The 27,505-nt window shown below is 38.1% G+C and overlaps 1 protein-coding gene across 1 annotated transcript in view; it reads left to right on the top strand.

Annotated features, from left to right (window-relative positions):
- Window positions 1-27,505, top strand: part of WNK3 (WNK lysine deficient protein kinase 3) — a 312,303-nt gene that overhangs the window by 147,943 nt on the left and 136,855 nt on the right. Inside the window, exons 6-11 of the mRNA XM_004389125.2 lie at window positions 185-342; window positions 8,069-8,157; window positions 10,512-10,731; window positions 18,735-19,029; window positions 20,091-20,284; window positions 20,380-20,529. Of these exons, the coding sequence (XP_004389182.1) occupies window positions 185-342; window positions 8,069-8,157; window positions 10,512-10,731; window positions 18,735-19,029; window positions 20,091-20,284; window positions 20,380-20,529 (1,106 nt within the window). The remainder of the gene's footprint in view (window positions 1-184; window positions 343-8,068; window positions 8,158-10,511; window positions 10,732-18,734; window positions 19,030-20,090; window positions 20,285-20,379; window positions 20,530-27,505) is intronic.

Here is a 27,505-nt window from a genome sequence, read left to right as displayed (position 1 = left end):
AAAGTTATGGAATTACTGTAAGTGCTTTATATAGATATAATAAGTGTTAAACAAATTTTATATGTATAAGTTTGCTTTTAGGTGGCAGAAATTAACTCAGGTAAACCTTATGGTAAAGGGAATGTGCTCTTGGTGGATCCATTTTTCTCTTTAATAAAAATGTGGTTTTGGTGTTATTTTGTAGGAACTCCTGAGTTTATGGCCCCAGAGATGTATGAAGAACACTATGATGAATCTGTAGATGTCTATGCTTTTGGAATGTGTATGCTGGAAATGGCCACTTCGGAGTACCCTTATTCTGAGTGCCAGAATGCAGCTCAAATATACCGTAAAGTAACTAGCGTAGGTACAACTTTATTTTTTTTTTACTAACATAAATTTCTGTACATGCTGTTGAAGGTGGTAAAGTCAATTTAGTCAAAGCTGATTTTGGTTTACTTCTGTATAACAGTGCTAAATTTAATATAATTGTAAAGAAACAAGCTTTAATTGTAATGAGACAAGATTTATATTATATAACCTATACTCTGTTGAGGTCATATAAAATGCTGTGTATTAATATCTTTGGGATAATATACAGGTATATCATCCTTATACACTTGTAAAGAAGTTTTAGATATTTATTAGATGACTCTTATTTTTCAGAGCTAAATACTAGAGATTGGACTAGTTGGTTTTGAAGGTTGCTTCTAGTTCTGAAAGCCGGATTATGAAGGAATATTCAGAATGTAGTTGAACAGGGAGGTGGGGCCAAGATGGTGGAATAGTCTGACACTTCGTGTTGTCCCTTTTACAACAAAGAACCAAAAAAACAAGTAAATTGGTTATATATGACAATCTAGGAACCCTAAGCATCAAAGACAAAGATGAAAAATCAGACTGAGCGACAGGTGAAAGGAGAGACAATTCAAAAACAGTGGAAAAAGGGAATTACGGATTGCTGGATTGCCAGTGCCCTGCTAACTGAACCTGCATAGCACAGACAAATGGAGGCAAACAGCAGCACCCCATCTGGTGCAGCTAAGCAGGAGTGACTCACTAGACCTATGAAAGTTAAGTGCGTGCTCCCAACCCACCACATGTGCCACAGTCCCTCCCCAACCAGAGCTCCATGGGCTGAGGGGCACACCCTCCCCATCTTCCATCTCCCTCACTGCTCCAACGCAAGTCCTGTGGCATTCAACACCACCATGCCCCCTAAGCCGGGAACTCATGGCCCTGATCTAGAAGCGCCTGCCCCTTCGCCCAGCCACTGGCACAGGGGTTCCATGTGCTTGCAGCACCCTCTGCCCCCTCTAATCACCCGCACTAGTGCCTTGCTGGTCGAGTCGGCACAGCACATACATGTTGGCATAAGGTGGGGAGAGTTCCAAGCTGAAGCTCATTTTCATTGGCAGCAGCCAAGTGGGAGCTGCAGATCTGTGACCTTCAACACTACCTCGCCCCTAAGCCTATAGCTCTCGGCCGGGTCTGAGGCACCTTCCCCTTAGCCCAGCCACTGGCGCAGGGGGTCCATGGACTTGCAGCCCTCTTCACCCCTGCCGATCACCCACACCAGTGCCTTGCTGGCTTGACCCAACACAGCACGTCCTCATTATGACAAAGTGGGCAGGATTCCTAGCTGAAGCCCATTTTCACCAGCAGCAGCCAAATGGTAGCTGTAGATCTGTGGCATTTGACACTGCCCCACTCCCTAAGAAGAGGCCTCAACCACCTACACCGGGAGCCTGAGAGCCAGCGGTACCATTCACTCCATCCAGCCATCCAAGTTGGGGCCCGGGAACCAGTGGTGCCTTCCAATCCCTCCAGCCAATGGCACTGGGCGCCCGAGGAGCGGCTACACTACCCACCCCCCGACTATGCACTCTAGTAGACGGGCACACCTTCCAGCTGGGCATCTAGGGGTGGCTGACAACCCCCAGCCCTGCACCCCACATTGCCCTCCACTGCAGTCAGAGACCTGGGCCTGCTCTGAACACACCATGCAGCCCTGCCCACCCAGGACTGCAGGTAAGAGTCTCCACACCACACACTTGGTGACTGACGACCTGGGCACCTTCACCCCAACCATCTGGCAAGTGTGGCGGAGTGCACAGACAACACCAAACCCAACGACCAGGGAGAACACCAGCTGACCAGCAGGACCTGGAGACAGGAAGTGAGAACTTCAGTGTGGCCAGATTAACAACCAGAGTAGCATACACACCCAGCCTACTTGGATATATCAAAACAAAACAAAAATTCAGGACACAGTTAGCAGCCAAGCTCTTAACCACTGCGCCACCAGGGCTCCTAACAAACATATGATAAATAAATAAATATGATAACTTCTTGATGCCTCAGATACAAGTCAATATCAAATTACATAAAGAAGTAGGATAGGATGGCTCCAGCAAGCAACCAAAATAAAGAGCCAGAAAACCTTCCAGAGGAAGATAAGGCAATGGAACTACCTGATAAAGGATTTAAAAGACTAATATACAGAGCTCTGCAAGTGATCAAGAAGGAGATCAGGAAAACACAGACAAAACCAAGGAACACACAGACAAATCAATAGAAGAATTCAGGAAAACAATACAAGAATAAAATGACAGAATAAATCGGCTACTAGAAACCATACAAAAACATCAACTAGAAATCCAAAAGATTAACAATAAAATTTCAGAATTAGACAACTTAATAGAAGGTCATAGGAGCAGAATTGAGACAACATAAGTCAAAATTAGTAAGATTGAAGATAAATCCCTTGACACCAAATTTGTTTGAGGAAAAATCAGAAAAAAAGAATTTAAAAAAATGAAGAAAGCCTAAGAATTATGTGTGGATACTGTCAAGAGGAAAAACCTATGAGTGATTGGAGTTCCAGAACGGGGTCATAGTGGAAAACACAGAGAGAATTGTTGAAGATTTGCTGGCAGAAAACTTCCTTAATAACACAGAGAGAATTGTTGACGACTTCTGGCAGAAAACTTCCTTAATATCATGAAGGATGAGAAGATATCTATCCAAGAAGCTCAGCGAACCCCATAAAGTATAGATCCCAAAAGAAAGTCACCAAGGCGTATCATAATCAAACTTGCTAAAATCAAAGAAAAAGAAAAGAATCCTGAGAGCGGTTAGGGATAAACAAAAAGTCACCTACAAAAGAAAACCAACAAGACTAAGCTCTGATTACTCAGCAGAAACCATGCAGGAAAGAAAGCAATGGGATGACATATAGAAAGTCTTGAAGGAAAAAAAATGAGAGCCGAGAATTACATATTCAGCAAAATTGTATCTCAAATATGATGGAAAAATTAGGTCATTTCCAGATGAACAGAAATTAAGGGAATATGTAAAAACCAAACCAAAATTATAAGAAATATTAAAGGGAGTCCTCCATTTAGAGAAACAGCAACATCAGACAACAATCCAAGATTAGGACATTGGACAGATCAACCAGATACCAACGCAGATAGAGAATTCTCAAAAATAAAGCAAAAAGACTGAATATAGGGAACCAGAGATGTGAATGAGTAAACGACAACAATGTAAAGACAAAAAAGAGGGAATAAATGGTGTAGTCATATAACTTCCATATGGTGAGGAAGTCAAGGCGATATCAAGAAATAAAAGACTGGTTTAAACTTAGAAAAATAAAGATAAATTTCAAGGTAACCACAAAGGAAGCTAAGAAACCTACCCATCAAAATAAAAGAGAAGAAAAACAAAAAAACTCAGCAAACACAAAACCAACAGTAATGAAAGAAATGAAAAGAAAATCCATAAACAAAAAGAACTCAGCACAGAAAATTAAGCGGAACAAAGAAACTGTCAAAACCACACACACACACACACACAACACAACAAAATGACAGCAGTAAATTCATACCTATCAATAATTACACTGAACGTAAATGACCTAAATGCACCAGTAAAGAGACAGAGTGTGCCAGAATGGATAAAAAAAAAATCGATTCGTGTATATGCTGTCAACAAGAGACACACCTTAGACACAAAGACATAAACAAACTAAAACTCAAAGGATGAAAAAAATATATTAAGCAAAAAATAATGAAAAAAGAGCAGGAGTGGCAATATTAATCTCTGATAAAATAAACTTTAAGCACAATCCACTATAAAGGATAAGAAAGGACACTATATAATAATTAAAGGGTCAATACACAAGGAAGACATAACTATAATAAATATTTATGCACCTAATTGACAGGGCTCCAAAATACATAAAACAAAGTGTAACAGCACTGAAAAGAGAAATAGTTGACAATAATAGTAGGAGACTTCAATACATGACATTCGGTAAAGGACAGAACATCTAGAAAGAAACTCAATAAAGATAACAAAAAAGAAAAAACCAAAGTCATTGCTGTCGAGTTGATTCCGACTCATAGTGACTCTATAGGATAGAGTAGAACTGCCCCATAGGGTTCCAAGGATTGGCTGGTGGATTCAAATTGCTGACCTTTTGGTTAGCAGCCGAGTTCTTAACCACTACACCACCTGGTGTACAGGGATGGTTAACATTAGAAAATCAATCCACCTAATCCATCATATAAATAAAACAAAAAGAATCACATGATCATCTCAGTTGACGCAGAAAAGGCATTTGACAAAGGCCAACACCGTTCCTGATAAAAACTCAAAGCAAAATAGGCATAGAAGGGAAATTCCTCAACATAAGAAAGGGCATTTATATAAAACCAACAGCCAACATCATTCTCAACAGAGAGACTGAAAGCATTCCCCTTGAGAATGGGAACTAGACAAGGATGCCTGTTATCACCAGTGTTATTCACATGGTGCTGGACGTCCTAGCTAGAGCAATAATGCAAGAAAAATAAATAAGAGCATCCCAATTGGTAAGGAAGAGGTAAAACTATCCCTGTTTGGGGATGATATGATCTTATACACAGAAAACCCCAAAGAATCCACAAGAAACCTACTGGAACTAATAAAAGGATTCAGCAAAGTAGCAGGACATAAGATCCACTTACAAAAATCAGTTGGATTCCCCTACACCAACAAAGAGAACTTTGGAAAGGAAATTGTCAGATCAATACCATTTACAATAGCCACCAAGAAGATAAAATACTTATGAATAAAACTAACCAGGAATGTAAAAGACCTATACAAAGAAAACTATAGAACACTACTGCATGAAACCAAAGGAGACCTACATAAATGGAAAAACATACCATGCTTGTGGATAGAAGGACTCAACATTGTGAAAATGTCAATACTACCCAAAACGATTTACAGATACAATGCAATCCTGATCCAAATTCCAACAGCATTCTTTAACGAGATGGAGAAACACATCACCGACTTTATATGGAAAGGGAAGAGGCCCAAGATAATAAAGCATTATTGAAGAAGAAGAACAAAGTGGGAGACCTCATACTACCTGATCTTAGAACCTATTATACAGCCACGGTAGTCAAAAGAGCCTGGTACTTTACAACAACAGACACATAGGCCAATAGAACTAATTGAGATTCCAGACTTAAATCCATCCATCTATGAGCAGCTGATACTTGACAAAGGGCCAAAGTCCGTTCAGTGGGGAAAAGACAGTCTCTTTAACAAATCGTGCTGGCATAAATGATGTCCATCTGTAAAATATATATATGATTATATAATATATATAGCTTATTATATATAACAATTTATCCAATTATAAATAAAATTATATTAAAAGACAAGGTAATAAATACTGAAAACTCATCCTTCCCTAATTATTTTAGTACATTTCACTGGTATCTGTGCTCTTGAGGTTATTTACATCTATTGTATCTGTATAGTAGATATACTGTACAATGAGTGCTACTGTGCGTCTCTTCCCAACTGTGCATTTAGTGAAATCACACTGGCAACTTGAAATCAGCCGTGGTGGGAGTATTTACACCATGGAAATCAGCAAACGCTAGAAATTAAGAATTTTTTCTTTTTTCAGCAAGTCAGTTGTTAAATACTTACACACTCAACACTACTCTTAATTCCCTTTTATTTTATAACAGTCCTCCTTCTCTTTTTCTTTCATGAAATTATTTGTTGGAGAAACTAGGTCATTTTGTCCTATAGAATGTCTCACGTTCTGGATTTTAGTCTTATTTCTTATTGTTTCCCTACATAAACCTTTGGAGTCAGACAGACTTGGGGTCAAAACCCACCAATATAAGTAGCTGTGTGAACTTGGGCAAATCACAACCTCTGATTCTCAGTCTTATCATTCATAAACTAGAGATAATGCCTATCTTGTAGGGATATAAAGGTTAAAACGTATGGCATACAGCATGCATTCAAAAATGGTAGCTATTAGTATTATTTACCTGAATAATTTTTAACAATGACTATTTAATAATTGCCTTGCAAAATTCCTGAAAATTTAATAGCTGGCTCTTGTGAGACGGTATGAGCCAGCTCCAGGGCACCTTTGCAAGAGACGTAAGAAATGTATATAATGTATGCACCTTATTTGCATCCCAGTTTGAGTAAACTAACTGAAAAGACATCATTGAGACAATTTGGAAAGTTTGAATGTTGACTGAGTTTTAGATGATATTAAGGAATTATTGGTAATCATTTTGGGTGAAATAATTACATGATTTTTTTAAAAAAAGATCCTTGTCTGTTAGAGATGCAAACTGGTGAATTTATGGGTGAAATGATATGATGCATAGAATTTGCTTTAAAATATTTCAGTGAAATAAAAGTTTGGGGACGAGATAGCTTAAACAAGGTTGACAAAATGTTGATTGTTGTTGAATCTGGTGATGGTAATAGGGGTTCATTATACACTTTTCTCTATACTTTTGAGTATATTTGAAATTTTCCATAACAAAGAGCTGATAAAAGAGATAAGGCTAGAATCTCTTTAGTTTGAGTCCATTGGTTGGAGGGCTACAAATAGAAAAGGAGTTTGTACTCGATTTTGTAAGTTACAGCTCCTCAGTAACTTTCACCTAGAAGCAGAGAAAGGCAATAATTACCCAGGGCTGGAGAATGGTTAGAGATCAGTGGAAAGGTTAAAGATGGTTTTTTTCTATAATAAATAGAATATCATAATTCCATTTATTGAATGACCTTGTTATTAAAATCACACAAATGCCATATCACAATTCAGATTTCCATCTAAAATCTTCTTGAATTTAGGGTCTAAATTAACTCCTGATCTCACCAGATTTATTTAGTATATGAAATTAGGTTTTCTGATTCTGGGTCCTATGAGGTAGTATAACAGACCCAGAATTAGAGCTCAGATTGCCACATTCTATGATAGTTATTCTTTCTATTATGCCTCTCTGTTTCTGGCTTAATTTGGAATTTTCTGTTAAATGACTGCAGTGGTCTTACTTGGATTTTTTAAATCTAAAATTCATAAATAAAGGATAATAGAATGTAAAATAAGCAGATTCTGGCAGCTAATACAGTTATCACAGTACTTTTTAAAATTGTCTGGACTTCATTTATTTTTTTTGAATTCCTAGAACCTGAAAATTAGCTTGAGGTTCAATATTTTAGTATTGCTTAAGGATAAAAAATAAATTCCTTGAAAGTATATACAAGAACACACACATACATATATATATTGATTTGGAATGTGTGAGATAAGAAATCCTTATTTGGAATTTTCAAAAATGTTTTTAATGACCTTAATTTTTTTTTCTGATTTTCCAAAATACTAGTTTATTGTGTTTTGCTGATTGGGGGTTATACTTAAGTACAACTTGGGATTCTACTTTTTTCCCTTCTTAGTGTTACTTTATGAAGAATTCTCCATGTCATTAAACACTTTGAGTTTCTGACTAATATTATCCTATATGTAAATAATATAATTTTATGTAAATTTCCCTCTATTGTTAGAGATTTAGGTTGTTTCCAGCTTTCCACTGTTATTTACAGAGGTATGACAAAATCCTTGTCAAAAAAGTCATTAGATTTATATTGTGTTTCTCTCATTTAAAACTTGAGTATAATTTAATAGTAAAAATAATGTTTAATAAATATCAAGTTGACTTGGGCTATCAATTATTTAATTCGTGGCTAGAAACCATTTTTTTTCTCCCAGGGCATAAAACCAGCAAGTTTCAATAAAGTCACTGATCCTGAAGTGAAAGAAATTATTGAAGGATGTATTCGTCAAAACAAATCCGAAAGGTGGGTGCAAATGTAGCAAAATGACATAACTAATGGATATATTTTTCTCTTACCTCGCAATGGGTCATTTTCTGACCTTTGAATCATGCTGGGTATAGCTTTTGAGTGGGAGCCAAATCATACTGTATAGAATGAAGTGTATCTGTCAATGTTGTTTGCCAGTTTAGGCTTGGACAACATGTGCTGAATTTTCTTTGAACCAACATTTGGGTTGTGTTTGTATGTGTGTTGTGACAAACTTTCCTCACCTTCAGATATCAGCTTAACAGTCAGTGGGCCCTCACAAGTTAACTGGCTTGTAATAGTTTATAGTAAAGAGCTTCTGCATAATATGCCACTTTCAGATATGTTCTTAAATGTTTTTTTAATGATAGTTTTCTTTTTTTAAATTTTAACCATCATACCACCAGATATTTTTGTTTAATCATATGTCCTTGCGTCATGATAACGGTAAAGCTGGTAAGGACACTTTTGTTTTAGAAAGATTATTCTGGATTTATTTGTATCACAGTTTCTGTTTTCTTATAGTCAACTCCCTTTAGTCTTAGATTTAATTTGAACTTTGGACAGTTGCTGACAGACATTGGTAGGTTAGTGTTTTGATTTATACATGTCCTTTATAGAAATTATTTCCACCCACATTTCATTGACTGTCCCCCATTCTTATTAGTTTTCTATCTAGGTGTAGTGTTGCATATCTGAGACTATATAAAGCCGCTAAGGTAAGGCCTATTTAGTTATAGCTTTATTATGTAACATTCTTAGTGTTTATGCTGACAGGCTGCATCTAGGTATGTTTTTTAAGTGAGGCTAAAAGTACTGTATTGAAGTAACCAGTTTGGATTCTGATTGTTATTTGTGTAGTATTTTAATTATCTGTATCAAAGAACACTGGAATATTCAAAAGGATTCATGGCATATTAGTGTACTGAGAAGAGCACAGGCTTCAAAATCAGATCAACATTCAAATCTAGACTCAAACTTAGGCTACCTGTATATAGTAAATATTCAATAAATGGTAGCTTCTACTGCTACTGTTATCATTATTCCACAGTAAAAATACTTAGGCAAAATTTCTACTGAGTGGCACAGTGCTTAACTTATTTGTTCCATCTTAAACACATCTAACCTTAGCCTTGAAACTAGACTGAGCAAGCTTATTCTTCTTATAATACCGTCTTAGCTATTTTTCTCTTGATCATTAAAAATGTAGAGGGCGGAAGATCCTCAACGTGGGATACCATGCTGTCAATATGCTTTATCTATTTTGAATAGTACTGGAGGGGCATTCTGTCTAGACATTATGGAATATGTCAGTTTTAGCTTTCCCTGACCTGTATTACTGATAGATTAGATATTATATATCTGTTTTAAAAGTTGGTCAAAGAAATGGAAATTAACTGCCCCGCCTTGCAAAAAAATTGTTTGAACCCATGTTCTTTGTTTCTCTTCAGAGATGGTTAACCCCTAATATTAGGTTAGGGTTGTGTCCACTGTATATCTACTTTTGGCCTAAAAACAGATTTAAATGTTTTCAGAAAACCACTGAACTTTGCTGAAATCACATTAGCTTCACCAGTGGCGTTTTCTGAAGAGTGAAGTACACTGACTAGATTATCGTTAATGGAGTCAGTGACTTCTATTTATAACATTCATTAAAGAGTGTAATTTTTATTGACTTTAGAGTGTATATATCTGGGAGCCTTTTTAGTTTCCTTTACCGAGAATCTAGTGTTTGAGTTTGAGTAACTTAAGCTGGTGAATTAGGGAAGTTAACAGAGAAGACAACTTGAGGAGGTACCGTGGTATATCATTCTCAGTCCTGCAACCTGCTTTTTAAAGCACGTTTTGGGGGTCTGCTGACACTGGGAAATTTCATGGTAGTTGAAAGATAATTAAAATGTTAGATTGTATACATATGTGTAGTAATTTCACCCCCTCCCCAAACTCCAAAATAAAAACTATAGTAAATGGATTTTTTAAGTTATAAATCCACAAGGATAGGAGAAAGACAATAGCAATCCACCTAGCATGTACTATAATACTTCTCTAATTCTCTCTAGGCATACTTTTATGTATGTTAAACTTTGGTATATAGATATGTTACTGGTAAGAATTAATCTTTAATTAAGATCACTGTGTATATGCTAGTTGGGATTTCTTTGCGTTTCTGGTAATCAAATATAAGATTTGGTTTCATAACAAGACAGATTGATACTTCAATTAATAGAAATTTTAAAATAAGATTGACTGTTACTTTGATACAATTAATTTTTACTAATTAAATAGTGACAATTTTATACCTTGCTTATGACGAGAAAAATTGGTCACGAGATACATATTTTGTTTATTAGGTTGTCTATCAGAGATCTACTAAACCACGCATTTTTTGCTGAGGATACAGGACTGAGAGTGGAATTAGCAGAGGAAGATGATGGTTTAAATTCATCCTTGGCTTTAAGACTCTGGGTTGAAGACCCTAAAAAATTGAAAGGCAAGCACAAAGACAATGAAGCTATTGAATTCAGTTACAATTTAGAAACAGATACACCTGAGGAAGTAGCATATGAAATGGTAAGTGAATCCTACTACTATCACGTTTCCCTTCCCTCCCTTTCTAGTATCAGGCTTGATTCCACTTCTCATTGCTTTCTTTCCTCTCATTTTCTCCTTTTCTTTATTTAAATTGTTATTTTGAAATGATGAGTATATTAAATTTGTACATATGGTATAAAGAATAATATGTTAAGAAATATAGAACATTACTAAAAGGCTGAAATCAAGGTGCCGCCTGGCTTGGGCTTTTATCTAGAGGCTCTGGAGAAGAATTTGCTTCCAGGCTCATTCAGGCTGTTGGCAGAATTCAGTTCCATGTGGTTGTAAGACTGAGATCCCTGTTTCCTTGTTGTCTGTGGGTTACTCTCAGCTACTAGAGGCTGCTCTTCAGTCTTTGCACATGCCTCTACCCCATCTTCAAAGCCAACAATGGCATTTTGAATCTCTCTAGTGCCATGGATCTCTGACTTCCTTTTTTGCCACCAGCTGATAAAAGTTCTCTGGTTTTAAGGGCTCTTGTGATTAGATCAGGCTCACCTGAATAATCTCCCTGTCTTAAGGTCAACTGTGCCATATAGCATACACAATAATGGCAGTGATATGTCACCATATGCACAGGTCCAGGGTGGGACATCTTTTGAGGGGCCATAATTCTTCCTGTCACAGGGACTAACAAGCTGATTGAATGGTATGATTGCTTGCACAGGAGTTGTGAACTTCGACCTCTGCTTTAGGGTATCTTGGTGGGCCATTAATTGGGGAATCTCTGATATCAGTATCTTTAGATCTTTCTTCTTGGGTTGGCCAGAGTCCCCAGAAAAGCATCTTTCAGTCTTCTCTCTGGAGGGTAAAGATCTGGTTACCAGTATTCTGTGAGCCAAATAAAGTTAGAGGCCTGAGGATTTCTTCATTTGACATTCAGTGTGTATATGCTCACTTAATCTTCTTTTTTTTCCTTCTTTATTGTGCTTTAGGTGAAAGTTTACAGCTCGAATTAATTTCTCAGTAAAAATTTATACACATATTGTTATGTGACATTAGTTGCAATCCCTGTAATGTGACAGCACACTGCCCCTTTCCACCCTGGGTTTCCCATGTCCATTCAGCCAGCTCCTGTCTGTCCTGCCTTCTCATCCTGTCTCCAGACAAGAGCCGCCCATTTGGTCTCGTGTATCTGCTTAAACTAAGAAGCACGTTATCTTAGTCATCTAGTGCTGCTATAACAGAAATACCACAAGTGGATGGCTTTAACAAAGAGAAGTTTATTTCCTCACAGTAAAGTAGGCTGAAAGTCCAAATTCAGGGCATCAGCTCCAGGGAAAGGCTTTATCTCCTGTTGGCCTTCTCATCATTGTTCCTCCAGACTAGGAGCTTCTCCGCGCAGGGACCCCCGGGTCCGAAGGACGCGCTCTGCTCCTGGCACTGATTTCTTGGTGGTATGAGGTCCCCCTGTCTCTCTGCTCACTTCTCTCTTTTATATCTCAAGAGATTGCCTCAGGACACAATCCAGTCTTGTAGATTGAGTCCTGCCTTACTAACACAACTGCTGCCCATTCTCCCTCATTAACATCATAGAGGCAGGATTTACAACATACAGGAAAATCACACAGTACCAGGAATCATGGCCCAGCCAGACTGATACACACATTTTTTTGGGGGACATAATTCAATCCATGACATATTCTCTTCATAACTATTATTTTATGTTTTATAGTCCAGTCTAATCTTTGTCTGAAGAGTGGGCTTCAGGAGTTGTTTTAGTTCTGGGTTAACAGAGCATCTCGGGGGTATGGCTTAGGGGGTTCCTCCAGTCTCAGTGAGACCATTAAGTCTGGTCTTTTTACATGAATGTGAGTTTTACTCCACAATTTTCTCCCACTCTGTCAGGGACTTACTGTTGTATTCCCTGTCTGGTCGGTCACTGGTGGTAGCCAGGTACCATTTAGTTCTTCTGGTCTCAGGATGATGGAGTCTCTGGTTTATGTGGCCGTTTTGTCTCTTGGGCTAGTATTTTGCTTGTGTCTTTGGTGTTCTTCATTCTCCTTTGCTCCAAGTGGGTTGGGACTGATGAATCTTGGATGGTCACTCACAAGCTTTTACAACCCCAGATGCCACTCAACAAAGTCGGATGCAGAACATTTTCTTAATAAACTTTGTTATGCCAACTGACCCAGACATCCTCTGAAACCATGGTCCCTAGACCCCAACACCAGCTACTCTGTCCCTCAAAGTGTTTGGTTATGTTCAGGCAACTTCTTAGCTTTTGGTTTAGTCCAGTGTGCTGACTTCCCCTGTATTGTGTATTGTCCTTCCCTTCACCTAAGATAATTCTTGGCTACTATCTAGTTAGTGAATACCCTTCTCCCTCCCTCCTCACCCTCATAACCATCAAACAATGTTTTCTTCTGTATTTAAACTTTTTCCTGAGTTCTTATAATAGTGGTTTCATACAATATTTGTCCTTTTGTGACTAGCTAATTTCACTCAGCATAATGCCCTCCAGATTCGTGCATGTTGTGAAGATGTTTTGCGGATTCATCATTGTTCTCCATCGTTGCATATTATTCCATAGTGTGTATGTACCATAATTTATCTATTTGTCTGTTGATGGACACCTAGGTTGTTTCCATGTTTTTTTTTTATTGTGAACAGTGCTGCAATGAACATGGGTATGCATATGTCTATTCGTGTGACGGCTGTTATTTCTGTAGGATATATTCCAAGAAGTGGGATTGCTGGATTGTATGGTACTTTTATTTCTAGCTTTTTAAGGAAGTGGTAAATCGTTTTCCAAAGTGGTTGTACCATTTTACATTCCCACCAGCAGTGCATAAGTGTTCCACTCTCTGCACAACCTCTCCAGCATTTATTGTTTTGTGGTTTTTGGATTAATGCCAGCCTTGTTGGGGTGCGATGGTATCTCATTGTAGTTTTTTTTTAATTGAACTTTAGATGAAAGTTTACAGAACAAACTAGCTTTTCATTAAACAATTAGTACACATATTGTTTTATGACATTGGTTAACAACTCCATGACACGTCAGTACTCTCCTTTCTCGACCTTGGGTTCCCTATTACCAGCTTTCCTGTCCCCGCCTGCCTTCTAGTCCTTGCCCCTGGGCTGGTGTGCCCCTTTAGGCTCGTTTTGTCCTATGGGTCTGTCTAGTCTTTGGCTAAAAGGTAAACCTCTGAAGTGACTTCATTACTGGGCTAAAAGGGTGTCTGGGGGCCATACTCTCAGGATTTGTCCAGTCTCTGGCAGACCAGTAAGTCTGTTCTTTTATTTGAGTTAGAATTTTGTTCTGCATTTTTCTCCAGCTCTGTCTGGGACCCTCTATTGTGATCCCTGTCTCTCATTGTAGTTTTGATTTGTGTTTCTGTAATGGCTAATGATCATGAGCATTTCCTCATGTATCTGTTAGCTGCCTGAATGTCTTCTTTGGTGAAGTGTCTGTTCATATCCGTTGCCCATTTTTTAATTGGGTTATTTGTCTTTTTGTTGTTGAGGTGTTGCAGTATCTTATAGATTTTAGAGATGTGTTGTAGCCAAAATTTTTTTCCCAGTCTGTTGGTTCTCGAACTCTTTTGGCAAAGTCTTTTGATGAGCATAAGTGTTTGATTTTTAGGAGCTCCCAGTTATCTAGTTTCTCTTCGGGTGTTCGTGCATTGTTAGTTATGGTTTGTATTCTGTTTATGCCATGTATTAAGGCTCCTAGTGTTGTCCCTATTTTTTCTTCCATGATCTTTATTGTTTTAGATTTTATATTTAGGTCTTTGATCCATTTTGTGTTAGTTTTTGTACATGATGTGAGGTATGGGTCTTGTTTCATTTTTGACAGATGGATATCCAGTTATGCCACACCATTTGTTAAAGAGACTGTCTTTTCCCCATTTAACGGACTTTGGGCCTTTGTCAAATTTCAGCTGCTCGTAGGTGGATGAATTTGCATCTGGATTCTCAATTCTTTTCCATTGGTCTATATATCTGTTGTTGTACCAGTACCAGGCTGTTTTGACTACCGTGGTGATATAATCGATTCTAAAATCAGGTAGTGGGAGGCCTCTCATATTGTTCTTCTTCAGTAATGCTTTACTTATCCAAGGCCTCTTCCCTTTCCATATGAAGCTGGTGATTTATTTCTCCATCTTGTTAAAAAATGTTGTTGGAATTTGGATAGGGATTGCATTGTGTCTGTAGATCACTTTGGGTAGAATTGACATTTTCACAATGTTGAGTCTTCCTGTCCATGAGCACAGTATGTTCTTCCACATGGAGACAGATTGTGTCTTTTTATCCATTCTACCACTCTCTCTTTATTGGTGCATTTAGTCCATTTTCATTCAGTGTAATTATTGACAGGTATGAGTTTAGTGCTGTCATTGTGTTGTATTTTTTTGTGTGTGGTGTTGACAGTTTCTTTGTTCCACTTAATTTTCTGTGCTGAGTGATTTTTCTTTTCATCTTTTTCATTGTTGTTGATTTTGTATTTACTGAGTCTTTATGTTTTTCTTTTTTATTATTTCGATGCGTTGGTTTATTAATTTCCTGTGTGGTTACCTTAAAATTTACCTCTATTTTTATAAGTTTAATCCAATCTTTTATTTCTTTATATCACCTTAACTTCCTTTGCATATGAAAGATCTGTGACTACACTATTTAGTCCCTCTTTTTTGTTTCAATGTTTTCATCTTTTATATTTTCGCATCTCTGTTTCCTTATTTTCAGTGTTTTAATTTTGACTTATTTTTATGACTTCCCTATCTGAGTTGATATCTGGTTGTTCTGTCCTGTGTTCTAGTCTTGGGTTGTTATCTGATGTTATTGGTTCTCTAGCTGAAGGACTCCCTTTAGTATTTATTTTAATTTTGGTTTGGTTGTGACAAATTCCCTTAACTTCTGTTTATCTGGAAATGCCTTAATTTCACTTTCATATTTGAGAGACAGTTTTGCTGGATATATAATTCTTGGCTGGCAATTTTTTCTTTCAAGACTTTATATATGTCATCCCATTACCTTCTTGCCTGCATGGTTTCTGCTGAGTAGACAGAGCTTAGTCTTATTGACTCTCCTTTGTAGGTGACTTTTTGTTTATCCCTAGCCACTCTTAAAATTCTCTCTTTATCTTTGGTTTTGACAAGTTTGATTATAGTATGTCTTGGTGGCTTTCTTTTGGGATCTAGCCTGTGTGGAGTTCAAGGAGTTTCTTGGATAGATATCTTCTCATCTTTCACGGTATCGGGGAAGTTTTCTGCCAGCAAATTTTCAACAGTTCTCTCTGTATTTTCTGTTATCCACCTCTGTTCTGCTCCTCCAATCACTCTTGATAGGGTCCCATGTAATTCTTAGGGATTCTTCATTTTTTTAATTCTTTTATCTGATTTTTCCTCAAATAAATTGATGTCAAGTGCTTTATCTTCAGTCTCACTAATTCTGACTTCCATTGCCTCAATTCTGCTCTGTTACTTTCTGTTGAGTTAATTCTGAAATTTTATTGTTAATCTCTTTTGGATTTCTATTTGCTGTCTCCCTATGGATTCTAGCAAACTCTTCAATTGGTCATTCTGATATTGTATAGCTTTCCTAAATTCCTCTATTGCTTTGTCTTTGTGTTCCTGTCTTGGTCTGAGTTTTACATGATCTCCTTCCTGATCTCTTGAAGAGCTCTGTATATTAATCTTTTGAATTCTACTGCTAGTAATTCCAAAACCATCTCTTCCTCCGAGAGGTTTCCTGGTTCTTTGTTTTGGTCTGTTGCTGGAGCCATCATGGTCTGCCTCTTTATTTGATTTGATATTGACTATTGTCTCCGAGCCATCTATAAGTTATTGCATTTATTTATTGTATGTTTGCTTACTGTGTCCTAGCTTTTTGTTTTGTTTTGATAAGCCCAAATAGGGTGGGCGTGAGAGCTACTTTGGTTATCTGTGTCTTTGAAGCTCTAATGTCCTGTCACTAGGTCGTTAGACCTGCTGGTAGGTGTGTGAGCCCAAGATTCTATTTACTTTTCTTGTGTGAATTCAGCTCAGGTATCTAGGTTATTGGTCACTGATTGTGTGGTGCAGGCTCTCACCTAGAGTCCTAGACGGGCAGGGCTGTGTAGGGGTGATTGGAGCAGGTACAGGTATTTGGCTGCAGTAGGGGGTTATGTGCTGAGCAAGGTAGGGGGCTGATGGCTGTCCCTGAGTGCCTATGTGGAAGGCACGTCACTGTCCTCTAGAGTGTGTAGGTGGGTGGATTTTGCAGCCGGACTTTGGGCACCCAATGCTGTTGGCTGTAAGGACTAGGGGGCACCACTTATTCTCGGACCCCTGTTGTGGGTGGCTAGGTAGCGTGTGTGGAGCCACCAGTCCTTAGGCCCCTGATGTGGGTAGGTGAGGACTCTGCTTAATGGGCAGGGTGCTGTCAAATGTCAGAAATCTGCCTGTCCCCCTTATCAGTTGCAGCTGAAAATAGGCTTCAGGTATATACCCTGTTGTACTATGCTAGTGAGGGCCTGTGCTGTTGAATGGGCCCACACAGGTCTAGGCAGGGATGAAAGGCATTTGAAACCCCTGGACCCCTTATGCCTATGCCTAGGCAAAGGGGCAGTGCCTGCCCTGAGTTCCTAGCTTAGTGGGGCATGATGATTTTTTTAAGCTGTGGGACTGGTTTGGGCATGGTTAGTCTTGAGCACCCAGCTTAGGAGAGCTGGAGGTTTCTTTTTTTGTTTGTTTGTTTGTTTGTTCCCTCCCCAAAGCCAGGAGACTGGCTCGGATAGGACAGGTCCCATTTCCAGCCTAGGGGGGCTGTTAAGTTAGTTATTACTTATCCATTTGTTTTCTGTATTCCAAAATGTTGCTATTGTATTTCTCCTATTCTCCCTGCCCTTGTGGGTTTGTAACTTTAAAAATCCATTTACTATAGTTTTTATTTTGTAGTTTTGGGAGGGAGTGAAAGTACTTATACATATGTACTCCATCTAACATTTTAATCATCTTTCAACTACCATGAAATTTCCCAGTGTCAGTAGACCTCCAAGACATGCTTTAAAAAGCAGATTGTAGGACTGAGGGTAATATCCCATGGTACCTCAAGTTGTCTTCTCTGTTACTCAGCTCTGTTCCTCTGAAACAAGGCAGAACACTCTACTCTCTAATACCTAGTCAGATGTAGTACTTTGCTGTGAACATACTTCCCTCAGCTTAGAATGTTGGCCCCCATTCCAAACTACATCTACACTTCCCTCAGTAGCCTGCAAGTTCCTTTTTTGCTTTAAGATCCAGGTCAGAAATTACCCTCCTCTGTGACACCTCCTCTACTTCCACTAGAGAGACATGTGCATTTTGTTTAGAGCTTTTGCAGCAACTCATTCTTACCTCTTAATTCATTGTAAGTTAAGTTTTGTGTCTCACACTGTCAGATTGTGAGTTTATGTGAGAGAAGAAAGCCAAAAACCAAACCCACTGCCGTCGAGTAGATTCCAACTCATAGTGACCCATAGGTCAGAGTAGAACTGCTCCATAGGGTTTCCAAGGCTGTAAATCTTTACGGAAGCAGACTGCTACATCTTTCTCCCACTGAGCCACTGGTGGTTTCAAACTGCTGACCTTTCAGTTAGCAGTCGAGCTAACTGTGCCACCAGGACTCCTTATGAGAGAAAGGACCAACTTATTTACCTATATGTCTCTGGTGTCCATTACTGGGAACATTGTAGGCACTTAATGTTGCTGAGTACAGAAACTTTAAATCTGTCACAATACTTAATATTAGCAAAAAATTACCTGTATTAGGCTGCATATACTGAAATATCAAGGTTTTTGTTTACATCAGTATTATTTCAACAGTGCGTGGTAATAGTATTGTTTTTCTTATGCTGATTGAAGACTCTGGCATTTATTTATGTCTTTAATTAAGAAAGAATATGGAAACAAATTAACTGTTATAGCGCTTGGAATTTCAGAGTATAAAATAACTCTGCTAGTAAAAAGAAACGTTAAAATCTTAAATGTTAAAGTACTTGGTTTACTGTGTTCTGTTTGTAGGTCAAGTCTGGTTTCTTCCATGAAAGTGATTCCAAAGCTGTTGCCAAGTCCATTAGAGACCGTGTGACCCTCATAAAGAAGACAAGGGAGAAGAAGCCAGCTGGCTGTTTGGAAGAACGCAGGGATTCCCAGTGCAAGTCTGTGGGGAATGTGCTCCCTCAGCACCAGAATATAATTTTACCCCCTGCTTCTGCTCAGCAGACTGGGTCTGAATGTGAAGAAACTGAAGTTGATCAACATGTTCGACAACAGCTTCTACAAAGAAAGCCACAGCATCACTGCTCCTCTGTTACAGGTAACATAGTTATAATCTATAACAACAAACAAATGTGTAATTTTATTCTCTTGTCTTTAAGTAGTGCTTTTATATTTTTCAAAGTATTCTGTTATCTATAATTTTATCAATCCTTTAAAAATAATCCCTGAAATAGGCCAAATGGCTTCCTTATTTTAAAATTAAACTGTCCTAAATGACTTTTCCAAGGTGCTAGTTGAGTTAAGCGTTAGAATCTAACATGTAGTTTTGTTCAGGGAACAAGTAAAATGACCTTCTACGCCCTTTAAGAAAGAAAATTTTGAACTAAAGATACAGTTTATCCCTTATGAAAGTGTTTTCTACACTTTTAAAACCCTTTGTATTTTAGACTTAAGTAAAAAGCTAACACAGTTCCTCCAGTTTCTCTGTTGTAATGCATTCTCTTCTCCAGAGGAACACAGTATTTTCATAGTGGTAACCAATTGTTCTATAAAAACAATAGTATTTTCTAGCCAGGTTCTAGGAGAAAGAGAATATTAAACATATTTTACTGAAATCTAACTGGCAAGTGTAAGTTAGTTGTGGATATATATTGAAATGGCCAGCAAATGTAGTTGATGTTTATGTGATTCTTTGTGTTTAGGTTTGTTTTACTTAGAACATTTCAGTTTTACCACAATGTCAGCATTTCATTGTTTGATGAAGATTGTACATGATGATTTTTGATTAATTCTGTACATATTTCATTTAAAGCTGTCTCGGGTTGTCAGAATAAAGAAACAATTAAAAAACCACTGACTATTACCTATGCCATTTGGATAGAATTCCTGGTAGCACAGTGGTTAAAGTGCTCAGCTGCTAACTAAAAAGTCGGCAGTTCGAACCCACCAGCTGCTCCACGGGAGAAAGATGTGGCAGTCTGCTTCTGTAAAGATTTACAGCCTTGGAAACCCTACGGGGGCAGTTCTACTCTGTCCTGTAGGGTCACTATGAGTCGGAGTTGACTCGACAGCTGTGGGTGTGTGTTTGTGTGTGGATGCCATTTGGACATTGTGTTTCAAGATTTTCCTTCTACCTATTGCTTATTTTCTTTATCATAGGTGACAATTTGTCCGAGGCAGGAGCTGGATCAGTTATGCATTCAGATACTTCAAGTCAGCCCAGTATAGCTTATTCCTCAGACCAGATAATGGGCTCTCAAATGATTTCTAACATTCTACAGGCCGAAATAAATGTTCCAGGGAAGATTTATCCACCTCCACAGCTAGGAGGACATTACCAGCAAATTTCAGGGGTGAGATGGACTATTATTTTTTAAAATATATAATCAGTGCATAAACTGTGAATGGAAAAGGTTATATGTAGTCTTTTTATGTCCTTATTTAACAGTTGCAGAAGCAGCCAAAGCTGACTCAGCCCCAAATTTTGCCTTTGGCTCAAGGTCAGTCTTCTGTTTTGCCTGTACATGTCCTTGGGCCTCCAGTTGTTTCACAACCCCAGGTTTCCCCAGTAAGTGTCCAGAAGTTCTCACAGATAAAGGTAAGACATATTTTAGAAGTTTTGTATTCATTTAAACAAATTTAACACAGTCTAGGTTTTCTGACAGGCAAAGGCTCTTTTTCTTATATCAATCATAGTTTAGGTAAAGGTCACTGAAAGCTATAAGTTGTTTATGCTTTCCTTCATCCAAGATACCCTCTTAAGGATGTGCCTAGACACATTGTGTAACTAGAATCTTGAGACATGGCTTGTATAATTGGAGAGGAACTGGAGAACTCAGTATATGGACAGAAAAGACTCTTTAGGATTCTGATCTCTTTCTCTTGTTAATGATGGTTTGTTTTTTGTGTTGAACTTTTCCATCCTGGTTTGAATGTAGATTAATGTCTGTTGCAGCTAATTAAAGTAGTATTTCATAGAATATAATAATTTTTAGCAGTTTCACCTAAATTCTTGTCTTTTTTGGTTCATGCCTATTTCTGTAGGAGAAACAAGAAGCTTTTTTGTCTTTCCGATTCTTTAAGTCAGTGTTCATTTCTCACAATGAGTAGTCTTTCTGTGAGTTCATATATCATAAGTCTATCACGGCTGGACACATGGTTGGGCTTTTCTTTACCATCACCCCCTATACTCTCTCCTTTACCTCCACACCATCCCCTGCGTGTGCCTTCTCTCTCTGGGAATGAGATGGTCTGAGCTCCTAGGCCTTCTCTGTATATGGTTTAGCTAGCAACTGGTGCATCTGTATCTTGAGTTCTACCTTCAGGGGATATAAAATAAAATAAAATATGGTTCTTGCTCTCAAAGAGGTCACAGTCTTGTAGGGGAAAGCATACACATACTTGACAAATGCCAGCTTCATTTTAAATTTGCTGGGGTAGATTTAATCTGATATAGTTAAAGGTACCTGGTATTAGGCTAGTGTTTATAGGTGATATGGCATATATCTGTAATTGAGCTCGTGTTGTTTGATTTGTCTCTAAAGACTATAATGCAAAGTATGTTGAATGGATGCTAAAATTTAACTTAGATTCAACCACATAAGCATACAGGTATGTGTATGTTAATATACGTTTCCAAAATTTTAAATGAGGTTTAAAAAATATTTTATGAAAGTGTTACTGGCGTATTTTTTAAAAAGTCTATAAAATTTAAAGAAGAAAGTGACAATCACCAGATATCCCTCCAGATAGACCGTCTCAAGGGCAGCTGGCTTATCTAGTACAACCTCCAGTTCAGTCACCTTTTCCAGATCAGACAACATATGCGATCCAAGCATCTTACCCTGTGCAACCCATGGAGCAGTCTGTTTACCAGTTACTGTCTTTTGAGCATAACCCTTATTCAGGACAAACTGCCTACACCATCCAGACAACTGGACAGACAACCTTCATAACCCAGCAAGTATACATAGTAAACCCACCTGAGAGCAAGCAGGTTCACATCAAAAACTCTGCAGATCAGAAGTTCTATTCAGTATCACCTCATGTAGCACAGACTTCTGAGCAGCAAGCCTATTTAACACAATCCCAAGGTACTAGCTCTTCAGCATTAGAACAAAAGACATATTTAACATCAACTGAACCTTTATTTAATGTCCAGCATTCAGCAGCTCCATCCCAAGGAGATGTCAGTTTTGGACAGCAACACCTAAAAGCTCTGACCCAACCAGCTAGCAGTATATATCAGAGAGCAGTAGAAGGACAGCTTCTACACCCTAGGAAGATGTCTTTCCGTCAGCAGTCCTCTTCACAGTCCCATATCCAGCCCCCACACTTCTCAGCACAGCTTTCCCAATCACATATAACACCAAGTCAGGTTTCTCAGTCATCTTTCATTCAATATCAACAGATGACTCATTCATCCTATACACAAGCACAGCAAACTCACCAGTTCTCTACTCAAGAAGGTCCCATAAATCAACAGCAGTAGTTGTGTAGTCAGTGTGCTGTTCACCAGCAGCAGGTGCCTCATTCACAGGCACCTAACCAGGTTCAGTCATTACGAGGTGTTCCAAAGACCATTACAAACATGGTCCAGATTATATCTCCTTTGCAAGAACAGTTGCAACCAACATCAGTGCAACAATATACAATACAGCCTTTAGAGCAGCCTCAAGTGCTTCAGGCATTAGACAACAGTCAAACTTTTACTCTTCAGAGAAACCTAGCACAGCACCAGCCAGCATACATTCAGCAGTCTACTGTCCAGCCACAGTGGCAGCCATCTTCTAGTTTAGCACCTGTTTCTGGGTTGTCAGAACCACAATTACAACAGCAGACCCCCTATCAAAGCTCTGGCATAGACCTTCCAAATCAACCATCTTCTTCTGTTCGTCTACCAACACTTAGTATTCCAGTACTGGCTTCCACTGCCTTTCAGAGCATTTCTGTATTACAGTCACAGCAGCATTTGCAAGACCACAAAGTTCCAAAGGTAAATCCTCTTGGGGGAAATTGTGATGACTGTGATTTTTCTGATACATTCAAGAGGAAATACAATTTAAGGGTCAGAGAGATAGTAAGCTATAGAAGAAATAGCACTGGAAATCCCTGTTCCTGGCTCTTTTCCTTACTCCCTAGGTAAGATTGACTCAAGTCTGTTCTGAGTTTCCTCATCTGTAAAATAAAGGGATTAGATCAGATGACAACAAAAAAATATTTGAGCACCTACTTGGAATATATTAGTCACTAAAAAACAAAATCCCTTCTCTCATTGAGTTTTGTTGTCTAATGGGAAGATTGTCAATAAATATAACAAAAAGTAAATTATATAATATAGTACAGGGTGCTCTGGGAAAAATGTAGAGCAGGGTAAGGAAGAAAGTAGACTGTAATTTTAAATAAGATGGTTACCAGAGTAGGCCTCATTGAGAAGGTAACATTTGAGCAAACACTTGAAGAAAGTGAGGGAGTCACCAACGCACATTCCAGGTAGAGGGAATAGCTGGTGCAAATGTCCTTGAGAAGGAGTGTGTCTGGCATGTTTGAAGAACAGCAGAGACACCAGTGTAGCTTTCCAAGATTTTTTAGTCCTAAAATGTTAGGAGCCTGTGGTTATCTTACTGTTCTACATTAATAATAAAGCATTTGCTGTTGTGAGATAGCAATATGCTATTGAGTGATTCCTATGTGCTAAGCGTTATTCTAAGGACTTTATGTGTACTATTCTCTCAACAACCCTGTGCATAACAGCTATCAGTATCCGCATTTTATAGGTGAGGAAACTGAGGTACAGAGAGGTTAAGTGACCTTCCTAGTGTCATACAGGAAAGCCAGGATTCGAACTCAGACTACCTGGCTCCAGAGGCTGTGCACATAATTATTATTACACCTATACAGTCTCTTTGTAAGATAGTTGTCCTCGCTGTCAGAATTGGATAAAAATGGCATGATGACTTCAGTAAAATTTAGTTAACTCAAAAAAAAAAAAAAAACAAACCTGTTGTCGTGGAGGTGATTCTGACACATAATGACCAGGTAGAACTGCTCCAAGGGTTTCCAAGGTGAATTCAAACTGCCGACCTTATGGTTAGCAGCCAAGCTCTTAACCACTAGCTGAGTCAGGGAATTGATGGAATTAAAGTAAGGAAGTGAGAATCAAATTGCATCTTGTTTTGCTATTCTGCTCTGCTTTAGTTATCTCTAAGAGACTCTGAATTTATTGAGTTTGGATAAAATGCTTTGAGGTCCTTAAATAAAAGCTGTACTGTGCTGTACTATGCTGTGCTGAAACAGTTAATTTTCTAGTGATGATATATTACTATTCTGAATAGCTGTAACCCCAAATACTGTGTTTTTAAGAAAATTCCCTCTTCATCAAGGGCATAAACTATAATGAATTCCAATGTGTGCATACTCTCCTAACAGGACTGATCAAGGGTTAATAAAGATCTTTGTAGCTGAAGTTTCTTCAGGCAAGGTGTATTATTCCGGGATTTATTTCTATAGAATAAAGTTTTTCACAAAGCATTTTGCATTGGAATGTTTATTTCTGTGGCCAGGTTGCATGTTTTGTATATTTTCCTTTCCTAATTAAAAAACAAATTCCCAGTATTTTATTAAGAAAAATTTCAAAGATACAGAAAAGTTGAAAAAAATTGTAAAATAAACTCCCATATACTTATCACCTAGCTTCTACAGTTAACTTTTGCTGTATTTGCTCTATCATATAGCTATCCATCTATTCATTTCTTTGTTCATTTATCAATTTATTTCATATTCTGGGTACATTTCAAAGTTAAAGCAAGTTGCAGACATCAGTATATTTTATCCATAAATACTTCAGCATTCATATCATTGACTAGAATTCATTATTTATGTTTTTTAGTTTAAATTTATGTACAGTTAAATGCACACATCATAAGTGTCCAACTTATTTAAGTTTTGACCTGTGTAACCCAAACCATTATCAAGATACAGAAAATTGTTGGCAGACTTTTTCTATAAAAGGTTAGATAGTATTTTAGGCTTTGTGGGTCATATAGTCTCATTGGCATTCAACTCTGCCATTGTAAGTGTAAAAACAGCCATACACCGTATGTAAATGAGTGGCATGGTGTTCCAATAAAATTTTATTTCCAAAATCAGGTGGCAGGCTAAATTTGACCTGAAGCCTATAGTCTGCCTACCTGATATAGAATATTATCACATATCCCTTCTCAGTCAGCCTCTCACCCCTTGCCAGAGTTAGCCAACATTGATTTTTTTTTCTTACTATGGATTTGTTTAGCTTGTTCTAGACCTTCATATAAATGAGACTATATAGTATGTAGTCTTTTGTGTAAGACTTCTCTCACTCAACATGTTTTTGAGATAGGTCCACATTGTTCATTCTTTTTCACTGCTGAGCAATATTCCATTGAATGAATGTACTGCATTTTGTTTATCCATTCTCCTGTTCATGAACACATGAGTGGTGTCTAGTTTTTGGCTATTATGAATAAAGCAGTAATGAACATTCTTAACATAAGTATTTTTTGTGGACATATGTTTTAATTTCTCTTGGGTAAATATCTGGGGATATAACTGCTGGGTAGTAGAATAGGCGTTTGTTTAACTTAATAAGAAATTGCCAATCCATTTTCTAAATTGGCTGCACCATTTTACATGAAAACCAACAATGTATGAGAGCTCCACAGCATCGCCAACATTTGGTTGTGTCTTTTAAATTTTAGCTATTCTATAGGTATGTGGTAGTATCTCATTGTGGTTTAATTTGCATTTCTCTGATGATTGTGATGTTGAACACCTTTTTTATGGATTTCTTGGCCTTTGTATATCTTCCTTTGTGAAGTGTCTATTCACATCATTTGCCCTGTATGTGTATGTATATGTTTGTTGTCTTTTTAATAGTGACTTGTGTTTTTGTTGTTGTTAGGTACCATTGAGTCGGTTCCAGCTCATAGTGACCCTGTGTACAACAGAACGAAACACTGTCCAGTCATGCGCCATCCTCACAATCATTGTTATGCTTGAGCCCATTGTTGCAGCCACTGTGTCAGTCCCATCCCGTTGAGGGTCTTCCTCTTTTTCACTGACCTTCTACTTTACCAAGCATGATGTTCTTCTTCAGGGACTGGTCCCTGCTGATAACATGTCCAAAGTATGTAAGACAAGTCTCACCATCCATGCTTCTAAGGAGCATTCTGGCCGTACTTCTTCCAAGACAGATTTGTTCATTCTTCTGGAAGTCTATGGTACATTCAATATTCTTTGTCAGCACCATAATTCAAAGACATCAATTCTTCTTCGGTCTTCCTTATTCATTGTCTAGCTTTCACATGCATATTAGATGATTGAAAACACCATGGCTTGGGACAGGTGTCCCTTAGTCCTCAAAGTGACATCTTTGATTTTGAACACTTTAAAGAGGTCTTTTACAGCAGATTTGCCCAATGCAATGCGTTGTTTGATTTCCTGACTGCTGCTTCCTTGGGCATTGATTGTGGATCCAAGAAAAAGGAAATCCTTAACAACCTTAATATGTTCTGTGTTTTTCATGATTTTGCTTATTGGTACAGTTGTGAGGATTTTTGATTTCTTTATGTTGAGGTATAATCCATACAGAACGCTGTGATCTTTGATCTTCATCAGTTCATTCAGTATGTTTCAACTGCTTTTCACTTGCAGCAAGCAAGGTTGTGTCATCTGCATATCACAGGTTGTTAATGAGCCTTCCTCCAATCCTGATGCCACGTTCTTCTTCATATAGTCCAGCTTCTTAGATTATTTATTCAGCATACAGATTGAATAAGTATGGTGAAAGTATACAACTGTGATGCACACCTTTCTTGACTTTGAACCTTGCAGTATCCCTTTGTTCTGTTTGAACGACTGTCTCTTGATCTATGTACAGGTTCCTCATGAGCACAATTAAGTATTCTGGAATTTCCATTCTTTGCAGTGTTATCCATAATTTGTTATGATCCACACAGTCAAATGCCTTTGCATAGTCAGTAAAACACAGGTAAACATCTTTCTGGTGCTTTCTGCTTTCAGCCATGTTCCATCTGACATCAGCAATGATATCCCTCGTTCCCCGTCCTCTTCTGAATCCGGCTTGAATTTCTGGCAGTTCCCTGTTGATGTACTACTGCAACCACTTTTGAGTGATCTTCAGCAAAATTTTTACTCGTGTGTGATATATATCTGGATGATAGCAGCCCTTTGTGAGATACATGTTTTACAAACATTCTCCTACAAGTCAAACCACTAATTGTCAGTTTATTGTACTGTGGTGGCTTGCCTGGTACTGTGATACTGGAAGCTTTGCCACCAGTATTTCAAATACCAACAAGCTCACCCTTGGTGGACAGGTTTCAGCGGAGCTTCCAGACTAAGACAGACTAGGAAGGACCTGGCAGTCTACTTCTGAAAAAATTGGCTGTTGGTATTTGGATGGGGATTGCGTTGTATTTGTAAATTGCTTTGGATAGAATTGTCATTTTCACAATGTTGAGTCTGCCTATCCATGAGCATGGTATGTTTTTCCATTTATGTAGATCCCTTTGGGT

The sequence above is a fragment of the Trichechus manatus genome, unplaced genomic scaffold (assembly GCF_000243295.1).
Source record: "Trichechus manatus latirostris isolate Lorelei unplaced genomic scaffold, TriManLat1.0 scaffold00233, whole genome shotgun sequence".
Taxonomy (NCBI): domain Eukaryota; kingdom Metazoa; phylum Chordata; class Mammalia; order Sirenia; family Trichechidae; genus Trichechus; species Trichechus manatus.
This window is presented reverse-complemented; position numbering and strand designations above follow the sequence as displayed.